Source organism: Aulonocara stuartgranti (genome assembly GCF_965226115.1).
Source record: "Aulonocara stuartgranti genome assembly, chromosome: 6".
Taxonomy (NCBI): domain Eukaryota; kingdom Metazoa; phylum Chordata; class Actinopteri; order Cichliformes; family Cichlidae; genus Aulonocara; species Aulonocara stuartgranti.
Window position 1 is genome coordinate 34,805,031 of NC_138944.1, and position 13,294 is coordinate 34,818,324.

The window sequence follows — 13,294 nt, forward strand, 5'->3', positions numbered from 1 at the left end:
ATATATGGACTTCGCATGTCAGTGAAGGTTCTCCAGCTTCTCCCACAGGTTCAAAAATGTGTGGGTTTAGGTATTAAGGTAACTGATGATTGGCCTCCTGCCATCCTGCCTCCAACCGTGTCACAGCTGGGATGGACCCCTGCAACCATGATTTGGCTAAGCAGAGGAGGATGCAATGATCACAATGCATATAAATATAAATGGATATGAATGAAAATAATGGAAATATTTATATACTGTTCAAAAACAACAGCAGCAAAAATAACCAAGAAAACATTCAGAGTATTACATCAACACACTGAAACGTACTGATGGCTGTGAAACAGCTGATACCAGTTACCTCCCTGCCATTGCTTTCTTGGTTACATCTATATCTGAGCAGGAGTAATGAATTAAATTTAATCTACCTTACTTTTTAGAAATAAAAACTTGGGAAAAAAGTCTGTATGCTTTTTCTTTTTCTTTCCCAGCTAAGTACAAAGACTGGAAACAGAGAAGCTTGCATATCTCTGTCCAAACATAACAACACCTAATCAGCACTTGAATCAACATGTTTAAACTATATTAAAATAGATTAATATCAAGTTGTAAAAACACATTGTCTCCATTTTACAGAGAGTTATGGGTTGGGTTGTAGTGGTAGTGGACACTTCACTCTGCCTATCAAGGAGGCTCCTGACTACTTCCAGCAAGGATCCGTCCACAGAATAACCCTGTTTAACATTTACAAATCATCATGTTTGCATTTAGAGCATACTGTCTATACGTTTGTGAGCATTTGTGATGGATCATGGCACCCCAACCGGTCGCAGCAGGTGGCCGCCTGGTCCTGCTGGAGGTTTCTTCCTGTTAAAAGGGAGTTTTTCCTTTCACTGTTGCCAAAGTGCTTGCTGAAAGGGGGTCATGTGATTATTGGGGTTTTCTCTGTTTTCTTTGTATTATTGTAAGGTCTTTTTATACAATATAAAGCACCTTGAGGCAACTGTTGTTGTAATTTGGTGCTATATAAATAAAGCTGAACTGATACCTTCAGATAGAGACAAGCCAGATGCTTCTTCTGGTTTCCAGTTTCCATTCAGTAATAAAAAACTAAATAACAGATACTGTCAAATGTCTTTCTGTTTGTAGGTGATCACTCTGGAGGGCTGGGTGGAGATCATGTACTACGTGATGGATGCTCATTCATTCTATAACTTCATCTACTTCATCCTGCTTATAATTGTAAGTAAGACATGGCTTTGCTCGTATTTACAACAACAGAGTAAATGTGGACACGTTAGAGTCAGTGCTCAGGTGCTTCAGCATTTGCTTTAAGGAAACTTGCTTAAAATGTACTTATTGAGGTTAATTGCTGATGTATTTGATTTTTGTGAGCATGATATATGACTGTGTTGAGATACCTTCCTTCTTTTTATACCACACACACACACACACACACACACACGCGCACACACACACACACACGCACACACACACACACACAGAGCTGTCAGTGACACAGTTGAAAGCTGAGCTGAAGAATCCATCATTTTTTCTGATAAAGTACTTTTTAATCTCAATCCTTTTGTTTCCCTCATTGTATGTGTGCCGCAATATATTCATGCTTTTTGTGTGTGAGCATTGGTGCATGTTGGTGCAATATATTTCTTTTTAGCCTGTCTCGCATGTGTGTGTGTGTGTGTGTGTGTGTGTGTGTATTTGAAAGTGTTATAATGCAGCACGACTGCCAGTCCCGACTACTTCCCCAACCCAGGGGCTGTCTTGTCTTTTTATTATACTTTTAATTGCCTGCCTTCAGATTCAGACAGGAGCTTTTCCTCTTTTCCAGTTTCCTCTTCGAGCCAGTGCGCCTTTCATTCTTTACCTCTTAATTTATTTTAAGATTACTTTCTACATCCTTCTATCGCCTTAAATCTGCCAATCTCTTCAAGCTGCACCCTGTGTTTCTTACCTTGTCCTGTCATAGATCAGTCCGTGACTCAGTTTATTCTACCACTACCCCTCTCTACTTCATCCATCTTTCCTCACTCATTCCCTCTTTTCTTTAACCTGCTTGCAACTACCCTTTCTTTTTCTGTTTTTTAAATCTCTACCACCTCCTTCCTTCTAATACTCACCTGCTGCTTTCATTTGCTCTCCTCTTTCTCACTGATGTGTATACTGGGCAATATTCATGTATCGGTCACTCTGCTCGTTCTCATTTATGTAGAAACACACAGCCGAAAATTGCCTAACTACATCCAATTTGTGATGTAATGGTTGCCTTTTCAAAAAAATAATATATATATATATAACTGATGAAGAGTGGAAGGAGGATGAAAGGAAGGAAGGAAATAACCAAAGGCTGGAGTGAGGGTTAGTAGATGATGAAATGTGAGAGAAGGGGCGGTGGGTGGATGAGGACTGGGAGTTGTTAGACAGATGGAGTTGAGGTGTGGAAAGTGAGGAGAAGGACTGCGAGCAAGCTTAAGAGAGCAAGTGATGAAGGGGGGAGGAAGTGAAGGAAGGATGGGAAGAGGGTGGATGGATCGGTGACAGGGAGAGCAGGACTAGATGGACTAGAATGTCAGCATGAAATCAGAGAGAGGATTGGAGGACGGGCGAGAGGAAGCAACCACATGTTGGTGTCTCTCTTTGATCTTAGGTGAAATCCAGATAATTAGAGTGAGTCCCTCAGGGCTCACGTATTGAGGGAGATCACAGTACAAGGTTTAACAGTGTGTCATATGACATGTCTGTCTGTCCCTCACCAGTGGAAATTAACATGACAAACTGCACAGCCCAGCTCAGAAATAGGAAGTTTAGTAAAAACACTACATAGAATATATAGAAAAAAATACTGCAGGGAACTCTTAAGCAACATAAGCAAATGTCATTCATACATGATCTAAATGAGGATGCAAATCTCCATTAATTAAAGTTTCTCAAGATGAACGTGTTGTAATTCGTTATGTTGTTGACTAAGCATCTCTGCTTGATTTTGCTCCCTGGAGTTGTTGCATATGTCTTCTCTAGGGATGGGTATCGTTTAGGTTTTATCCGATACCAGTACTTTTGAAACGGTGCTTAAACGATGCTCGAACTGGTGCTTAAAGAATGAAGAACACAAAATTGGTCCAAAAACCTCTCATGTTCAGCTGTTTTTTTGTAAAAAGATAACAATGTTAGCTTTTTGGCATCACTCTTGGCTGGAAGCAGCGCTTAAACAATGGAAAAAAAACACAAACTTTGTCCAAAAACCTCTCATGTTTAGCTGTTTTCCACTTTTCCTTTGGTCATTTTAGCCTTTTTGGCCAGGGTGAAGGGAGTATCTGCCATCAAACAAGAAGACAGCCGCATGTAACTACAACGGTGTTTGCTAGTTCACCTTACATGCATTAATTTAATAACGTGGTTAGCCTACTCAACGTAAATTACACACGGACAACATTAACCTCCTAGGACCTGGCGTCCACATATGTGGACATCACATTTTGGGTTATTTGGACCAAAATACTCAATTTTGCTCTACAAGGGCCTGATATCCACTTACGAGGACATTATACTGCTCAGAATTTTAAACAAATATCCTCATATGTGGCTCTTATTTTTCATAAAAACAAAAATAAGGTAAAAAAAATAAGCTGTGGTAATTCTTTGTTTTTACATTCATCAGGCCCCAATATGCCCAAATATCAAAGAGAAATTAAAAATGCATGCCGTGGAAGATTTTGGGTCTTAGGAGGTTAAGGTACTCACCCAGAGAAGAACGGCTGCTGCTGCCATCATCATCCGTCATCATTTCTGCAACACTGGCAGGGCTAGGGGCCAGGACTCTCCTCTTCGGGTTTTTGGTGGATGTTGCTAACTCCGGGTCCGATAACAGGCAACCCACCCGCAGTAGATGTGCACGGTGTGAGGTCTCGCAGCAAGCTATTAAATACGGCGCATTTCTCGGCTTTTAACAAAATGCTATGCATCGCCAGGTGTTTCATCAGATTCGAGGTGTTACCTCCTTTGCACAGTATCACCTTAAAGCACTTGTTGCAGGCTGCTGAGTTTGCATCTTTTGCTGTGAAGTACAGCCAGACTTTGACCGCTTCACCATGGGCATTTTTAATCTGTAGCTCTGCTCTAAAAGAACGTACGTACCTGGGCCCGCCTACTACACTTGCAGAGGTAAAATGATTGGCTAGAATCCAAAGTGTATGACATCTCAGGAAAAAAAAAAGCACCAAAATAAAGCACCGAAATGTGCGCTGCTTTTCGGTCTAGTTACTACCGTTTATGTCAGAACCGGTGCCATTACCGGTACCCATCCCTAGTCTTCCCCCCATAGAGAAAAGATTTAACTGCCAGCCTCTTGTTGGCTTTGTTTCGGCATGTTTCAAGGCTTGTTTCACAAACAGGCTTAGTGGAGGAAAGTGATTTACTATTTACATGTTAAAAGTTCTGCTCACATCACAGGCGTGTCCTCATCTCCCTGGGAAACAGATGAGGAGACTTTTCATCATTCTTTCTTTAATGCTGCATGACACCATGTGCTGAGAGATGGAATACAGCAAGCAACAGCAATCAAGACCGAGAAAGACAGAGGTGCCAGCAAACGAGAGAGATATAAGTTCAGGTTGCGTTTAGATGCTTTGATGATTTCACTCACGTAACATGCATGCAGATTAAGTGTGCAAAATTGAATTGAACTGAGAGCGCAAGAGAGTGAGTACAAGAGAGTGCTAGAAGGAAGCTAGATGAAAACAGCCGTGAGAGAGAGATACAGAGACCGAGTGACAGATGGAGAGACAGATGAAAAAAGTGAGATAAAGATGGAGAGAGTTAGAGAGATGCTTTGCCGTGATTACCATCATGTAGAGCAGTTTAGACAAGAGGACTCAGTGGAATTAAAGGCTTTGCATGGAAGATAGTTTGGCCCTGTGGAATTAAGCTTTGACATCTACAAATGCCATCCTCAACCTGTTTTGTTGCAAAACTGTAAAGCGTAGTAATCCTCCTGATTTGACACTTTTTAATCTCACCTTCTGTGTTCGCTTATACCTGGTATTAACATCGAGCTCGTTTGCATATATGGACATGTGCCACAACACAACAAGAGAGGATGTCCTGTCCTGTTACTGTATATTTTTAAGGAAAGTCCACAGAGTCATCAGCAAAATGTAGTTAAAATATTGTGTTTTTAGGAGGAATCCACCGAAATCTGGGCTAAAAACATAGTTTGTAATGCCCACATATGCACATTGTGAGTTTAAAACAAATCATTTAATACACCTCATCTGTGTACCCCTTCTTCTAACAGATACTTTCAGTGTCTGCAATAATCTGCTTCAGTCCATGCGTGTCCTGGCGATCCCTTTCGCATAAAAGAAAGCAAGAGACTGGTTGTTATATGTCATAACGTATGCTCAAAAACAATAACTCCAGAGTTCAGCACTACATTTCTGAATCACAATTGGACCTGAAGGCCTTGCAGAAGTTGCTTTATTACACATCACAGCTTTTTTATCGTCGTGTTTGTTTTTCTGAAATCATTTGTGTGTGTTTATTGCCTGGGCACTGGAACTATCATTATGAGGTTCACAGAGATGTTGATGCAGAAAACCCCTCAAAGGGCCTCAAAAAACCTTGATACAAACAAATAATAAAAAGATTAATTTGTTTCAATATGAGCAGTTTAATAATCTGTCAAATATGACGCAATGTTCTGCCATGGGCATGTATGGCAGCCATACATGCCCATGGCAAAACATTAATAAACACAAGTGACCAGTTAGCAGATTCTACAATTCTGCAGTGTGCAGGGTGCACTCTGTGCTCAGATTCATCCAAATGCTGCAAGCCTGATCTGATGAAGCTTTACAGTAAAAATGCATAATGAGCCAAAGAAAACAGCCTCAGCTAATGTGGACTTCACCATTTTTGTTGGTGGTCATTTGATTGCGTTCATTTCGGGGATATCACTAAAAAGGAGTCTTTTTAGCACTGGCTTGATCTCGGTTAACGCTGTGTCTTTAGCAACAGTACTACACATCTGAATATCGTTACTATTTAATCATTAGATTTGTCTGTCTGCACGTTGGTACTCAGTGTTCAGTGTGTGCTGGAACAAATGCAAACTGCACCATTGGAAAACTGCACTGTACCGAAAGTCCATTTTGCCGTGGCTACCATTTGGACTGAAAAAAGCACAAAACCAAATAGTAAATGTGATGCACTCCCAAAGGTTTACAAGCCTTTCACATGGTCTTGTTTTTTTGTAGAAAACATAGATTTTTGCAGCTTTCTTGTTTAGAAGGCAACGTAATTATTTCATTCACTATTCTTCAAACACTAGTTGCCTCTCACACCTCTGCTGCAAACTAAAAGTGCACACACCGAGACACACAGACTAATCTAATTGTATTTCAGCCATTCCAGCAGAGTGTGAGCATAAATATTTGATGGGATCAGCGAGGGTGCTGAGCGGGTGCTGGGACCCACTGCCTCCCTTCTAGTACGTGAGTCCAGTGAACTGGCATGAACCAGTCTGACCACAAATCTCTGCTTTGAATCAATGAAAAGGCAGTCTCTACACTAAAACGGACACACACGTACATTCTGCTTTCTCCGTAGTCTTTGTCGCAGTGGTTTAGTGAGGTTATGGGGCTTACAATCACTATTGATCACAGCCTGCAGAGCACTAGGCTTAATTTCCTCCTGTTTTCTTTCCACATCAGCTTAGCGTTTCTTGGTGACCTTGACCTATTTTGTCATCTCTTTTTTTCCCTTTTTTTCTTTAAATCTGTTTTACCAGTTGTGTCTCATGGAAAATGAGCCTAAAACATCTAAATAAAAGTGTCAATAGTGGCTGAATGATATCAGTGGTTAAGCAGGAAAACACAACCTAAGGTTTTAGTTAAAGGAGTGATGGTAAAAAAAAACTTTTCTTCCCTCTTCTGACCTTTCTGCTCTCAGTTTTTCATGTATCACACCAGATATGTGTTTCATTATGAATCGTGCATTACAATGTTCAACGCCAGATTTCAGTTGGGGGTAGACACCTTTTCCTAACAGTCCCAATACGCCTACAAGCTTTTTATATATTGTGCTGTAGCTGTATGGAGGTAAGTTTGGTAGTTAGCAGACTGCTGAAAGCACAGACATCTTAAGAGATTCCAAGTCAAGGTTAAACTAAGCTGAATATTCTGTTACCAGTTTTCTCCATAAACACCAGACTCTACCTATTGTAAGTTCAGAAGATGTAAGTTTAGCTACAATACACCTCATCAAAGGAGCTTGCAAAGAAAAGCGTCTGGACTTCTTTAAGTTGCTTGAAGACGTTTCACTGAAGAAGCTTCTCGGATGAGAGGTGAAACGTCTTCAAGCAACTTAAAGAAGTCCAGACGCTTTTCTTTGCAAGCTCCTTTGACTACGATGACCTGGATGACTGAGAACCTTCACAGACAATACGCCTCATCAGACTTCACGAACTTCTCCACTTACTTTTTTATGAATGCAGGCTTTTAGCAAATGCACCACAAAAACTGATGATCAAGACAGGACAGGGTATGTGACGGTGTCTAAATAAGTTCCTCTGCTTTGCATCTCTGTGATAATGTGTTTGCCTTTAGAAGATGTTGTCTTAGTATCAAGATTTTTCATTCCTATGTTCTGTCCTTGCATACTGTTCGGGTCATATCTGACATATTTTGACATTCAACAGCAGTAAAAAAGTCTCTGACTGTTAAATATATATTCTTTGATGAGTTTGACGCATAAAAGTAAAAGAGATGCACTGGGGGAAAATGACACTGTAAGTTAATGCTAATGAAAAACGCACATGTTCAATTGGGTTTGAACGTGTTAGTGAAGAAGATGACCTAATCTGAAGAGGGAGATGATTCCAGAGTAAACTGTGTGGTCACAATTGCTCCATAATATGGATGAATAAATATGTAAAATTATTATTATTATTACAGAAAACCCAAATTACAGAAAAAGTCTCTAAGAGCCTTTGCCGGGCAGATTCTGGCCCCTGGCTGCATGTTTGACACCCCTGTGCTTGAGGGTAACTCTTCACAGGCTGGAGAGCTACACCTGGAATGACAAGCAGCTGTTTAAAAATATACTGAGAGCTAACTGAGATTAAAAGAGATCATAACAGGGGTTGGGTGGGGCTGGTTGTCCTACCAGTGCTCTATAAGTGCAGAAACTAGTTTTCAACAAGCAGCTGTTTATTGCCACGTGTTGTAAATGTGTTTTGTATTAGTGTAAAATGATGTTGAACTGATACTGATACATGGTAGTTTTGCGGATTTTTTTGTGATAGAGCAGTGATGGTGATGATGGTGTTTAATAGTTGTAATAATTACATGTTTATATGAATAAGGTATCAGCATTACCAGAATGTTGTTGTCATTTTCACTTTCAAAAATATATATTTTCATGCCTTAGGGTAAAAAAGGATAAGATACTGTGTAATTGTAGTTTTTGTTCTCAACAAATCAGTGTTGTAAAACCTAAAGAAAGAAAGAAAGATAGATAGATAGATAGATAGATAGATAAGGCTTGTCTCGTGTGATCATAGGTTTTTCTAAAAGAAAGTTGCTAATTATTACAGCTACAACAGCATCAAGCCACCTAATATGTTAGCTCTCCTCTCTTAGTCATTGCTTGGTTTGCTGGTTGTAATACTAAAAAAAAGAAGTATTTTCAGGATGGCACTGGAGCAGATTTGTTTGTGAACATATTGTATAATGTGTTATGTCTGGAGTTGTCCAGCCAAGTGGACTAACAAGCTAGAGGTAAGAGCTACAGTGCTCTGGCATAAGGCCATCATGCTGAGAGTTTTGTATTCAGCGTTATTAGCTGGCAGAAGCTGTCGACTAACAGACCAAATTAGGGGTTTCCAGTTTCATGCTGGAGCTTCCAACTGTTGCAGATCATTATATTTAAGAATGATTTATTACCTTTTTATTGGATGGGAGTGTTTTAGGATTAATAATAGGCCTTTAAAAGGGTTCTTTTATTACAGATAAACAGACAAAAGCCCTGTGAAAATAATTACATCTCATTAGTTTGGATTCTCACAAGTAAACACTTTTTCAGCACTGGGCAGCTTGGGGAGGAACGTGACAGTCAAGCAACACGCAGCTTTAAATTTTGTTTATGTAATGTGCGCATGCCTGTCATCCTCCCAGGTCGGTTCCTTCTTCATGATCAACCTGTGCCTCGTGGTCATTGCCACCCAGTTCTCAGAGACCAAGCAGCGGGAGCATCAGCTGATGCAGGAGCAGCGAGCTCGGTGTTCATCCTCCTCCACCCTGGCCAGTGAACCTGGGGACTGCTACGAAGAGCTCTTCCAGCTGGTCTGCCATTTCCTCCGAAAGGCGAGGAGGCAAACTGTTGCCCTTTTTAACACCCTCCGGGGGAAACCTCGTGGCTTTCATGGTGTTGGAAGAGGAAGAGGAGGCGGGGAAGGAAGGGAGAGGAAGGCCAATGGACGTGAAGGACGTGACAGAAGAGCGGGGTTAAGACATGGTACGTAACTGTAAGAAAGTAGTATTTATCTATTTGATTTATAGGATCACCCTTTAATCTCTCCATCTTGCATTTTGTAAGGCCCGCCATGTCCCCATCACAACAAACTAGGCCATGCCTCATCCGCTGAGCCTGTGGCCCTCACTGCTGCCTCCGCCACAGACGGCTGCCCTCAGTGCGCGGCAGCGCTGGCGCTCTCTGACGGGGTGGGACCAGTTCGAAATGCAGCGAGTGACGAAACAGAAGAGGGAACTGTGGAGGAATCAGACAGGGATGGTGTACAGTCCAGTACTAAAGGGAAGGACAAACAAGGCCATGAAGGTGCAGAGTCTTGTTGTAGTCCGAAGAAGGGATGCAAGGAGCTGTGGTACGAGATCAGGATGAAACTGTGGGGCATCGTGGAGAGCAAGTATTTTAACCGAGGCATCATGATCGCCATTTTGATCAACACCATCAGCATGGGCATTGAGCACCACGAGCAGGTACAGCTGGCTTTTTACATTTGTTCATGTTCCCCTCATTTATTTCATTATTTAGGAAATCTTTCATTGTTTAATTAAATATTTAAATATCTTAATTATCTCTCTCAGTCTTTCATATATTTGAGGGTTATGCACTAGAGTGCAAAAGTTGTCAGACAGTACTCGTTTCTTCATGTTTCTTTATACTATGTTCCCATTTCTTTATTATTAGTTTCAGCTAAAGATAACACAGTTTTACAGGCATGAAGTATAACTTTTGCACCAACAGCGTGATTTCCAAACAGTTATTAGTTGCAAACTTGACATATCTCAGCACAGTGTGTCCTTTTAAAGAATTCAGGAAACTGGACATGGAGACGACAAAAGTTGACAGGACTACAAATCTATCGACAGCAGATGAACAGTATCTGAAAGTCACGGCCTTAAGAAATAGGGAAAAAAATCAGCACTGACACAGGAGCTGAGAGATGCCCTTCAGGTGGTCCATCTATTGTTCGCTGATGCCTCATCATAAATAGTCTCAGGTGGAAAGGTGACAAGGAGCCATTTTCAAGGAATGGAAACAGGAAGAAAAGATGGAAGTGTGTTGTGTGTCTGTATAGGTTTTCAGTCATCCAGGTAATGGCGGTCTTTATGTTTGCATGAGTCTTTAAAAAAGGCGTGGGTGATTACCTTCACCCTGTGTGACTCACATGGTCAGTAGTGGGTCAACAATCCTCAGGACACTTTCCAAATGAGACAGCCCGCACTAGGGGTTAAATACTGCTCTCGAGGGTTCTGATAAAGTTTCATAGATGAGAGCTGAAGCGTTTTTGCAAATATAAAAAAGCCTTTAACACTGAGGTATGACAAATTACACAAGAGCAATGGGTCTTATGAAGTGATGAATCTATGTTTGATTCAAATTGTCATCAGCATTGTTCGCATCAGTGGGTCGGGAGAGACGTACAACACATACTTGTACATACTTCCCATTTTCCTATTAAAATGTAAAGATATAATGGTGACTCAAGACTTTTGCACAGTACTGTATATAGATTTTTTGTTGTCTATCAGCACGGACACTTACATACTGTCAGCAAACAATTCAACAAAAATAACTTTACAATCATTTATAACTTGGACAATTTTTGATGACTTCTAGAATTGCACAACAAAGTTATTTGTTAACATTTAAACTGTTGTGTACGTATCATTTGACTGTTACGTTAGATGCTGTTAAGACATTGGATGCATGTGCTGCAGATTTTCTCTGTAATAGTTGTTATAGAAAGTAAAGACAGCCATGTTGGCTCCTTTGGAGATTACAAAGTTGCTTCTACCTCGTTCCTGTCATTGCCCTGCATGTCCACACTCCTGCAGTGTAAAGCTCTTCCCCCATTCGTACAGGTGTTGGCTTAATATTCATCTTTATAGTGTGCTCCCCCAGTTTATGCAACAGATTGCATCTAGGATCATGACATCATATTATACAAGCGTGAACTTTCGTTTGGATCGCACTGATTAAATTCTCTCCAAGCAATGAAAATAAGGCACTTCCTGTTCTTTTTCAACTTTCACTGATTTTTCTTCTTTTCTTCTTCTTTCCTCTCTTTTTCTGATGCTCGGCTTTGTGAACTCTTTTTTTTCCCCCTATCAATATTTCTTGCTTTCGCTATACCATCGCCCACTCACGCCTGCCACCGCCGCAGTGGTGGGTCGTCTCTCATCTCAGGGGCTGCTAAAAATAGAGGCAGAACGAGAGAGGCAGAGAGAGAGAGTCTTTGCTGCTTCAATGGTGAGGAAATAGTGAGCTGAAATGTCTGTGGTTCCACTGCCTGTTTAGCAAACTGAAGTCATGCCTCCCTCTGTTTGAACAGTGAGTATCAGAGGCTTGATCTGCCTCATCACTGTGATTTTCCACCTGTAGAGAAGGGAGGTGCTTACACCTGTCCAAGGTTTTGTTGTTGCTCGGGGTGGTTTTTCCTTCTTTTTTTTTTTATATCTGGCAGCCACTACGGCAGGAGACCAGACGTTATTCGGACAGTGTAATGTCCAAATGTCATCCTTTGATGCTATCAGTTCTGTAAATATGTGTTGTATAGGCTGTTTATAAATTCTATCAGAACATTCTAGAAATTCACAGACAGTTACTGAGAATGGAGAGGGAGAAAAAATGAGAATTAAGAACTAACAAAAGGCTATATTTCTAATAAAAAGGCTAAACAGGGGACCATAAATGGGGTGGTTGCTATCATATAGACCATGTGAGAAGATGTGTTTGCCAGGATGACGTCTTCATTCAGGCATCCTTGTTGATGAATTTTTGATTTTTCATTTCCGTTGTATTTATATAGCCCTTTAAATCACAACAGTCAGCTCAAGGCTGTTTATATTGTAGTGTAAAGACCCAACAATCACATCACCCCTTATGAGCAAGCACGTGGAGACAGTAGGAAGGAAAAACTCCCTTCTAACAGGAAGAAACCTCCAGCAAAACCAGGCTCAGGTTGGGGCAGGCATTTGCCATGACCGGTTGGGGGTGAGGAAAAGAAAACAGAAGGTTGGATCTTTTCCAAAGTTGACATGCAATCTATTTTAGTGCCAGTCCTCCATCAGCTCGTGGCATGTTGTCCTCTTTGTCTCTTGCACCACCTTTAAATCTCCTCATCTTTAGTTCTTTTGGCCTCAGATAGTGTAACAAACCTTTTGGGTTATAGCACCACTAGGGGGGGTTGCCCAACTATTGTAGTAGCTGTGGGGGTCTCCTAGTGGGTGTGTGAGTTGTTAGTGGCAGCCATTTCATGCTGCTCATGTTCCATGCTCCAAGAAAGCACCTTACTTACTGTTGTGACAAGCTGGCGCTGGTGGTACCAATCCCCGCGCATGTAGGTTCGGACGAGTACAGCCGAGGAGACCTGGCTTATAAAGTGTAATGTTGCTGACGGCGAATAAAGGTCTGTTATTGGATTTAACCGACTGGTTCCGTGTTATCCGGCTAACCTCCACACCACATGCCCGCTGGACCGGCTAGCCGCTCCTTCCTCGCCAGACTGCTGTTACAATAGCAATGTTTAATACCCAAGCTCAGCGAGGAACAGAATTTTCAGCTGTTTTGGCCAGCTGTCATCACTGAGGTTTGTGCTGTGGAAAGCCTCTCAACAGAGCAGATTTGAATCTTTTTGCTGGCAGCTTTTCTTGATCATCCTTAGTATGTGGTCTTGAGGACCTGGTAGTAAAACTGACAGGTTGTGCCTCTCGCTTCTAATCACTGTTAGTTCATGTGGACACCCTGTTCCTTTCATGATGGCCAGGATCCTGTC

At 41.3% G+C, this 13,294-nt stretch overlaps 1 protein-coding gene and 1 long non-coding RNA gene across 13 annotated transcripts in view; one reads left to right on the top strand and one right to left on the bottom strand.

The window, feature by feature from the left end:
* The window catches only part of LOC309708141 (voltage-dependent T-type calcium channel subunit alpha-1I-like), a 229,018-nt gene that overhangs the window by 123,398 nt on the left and 92,326 nt on the right, over window positions 1-13,294 (top strand). For all 11 annotated transcript variants that reach the window (XM_082535920.1, XM_082535918.1, XM_082535917.1 and 8 more), the window contains 3 exons: window positions 1,129-1,221; window positions 9,171-9,510; window positions 9,592-9,992. In XM_082535920.1, the coding sequence (XP_082392046.1) occupies window positions 1,129-1,221; window positions 9,171-9,510; window positions 9,592-9,992 (834 nt within the window). The remainder of the gene's footprint in view (window positions 1-1,128; window positions 1,222-9,170; window positions 9,511-9,591; window positions 9,993-13,294) is intronic.
* The window catches only part of LOC309708150, a 431,095-nt gene that overhangs the window by 5,405 nt on the left and 412,396 nt on the right, over window positions 1-13,294 (bottom strand). The window lies entirely within an intron of this gene.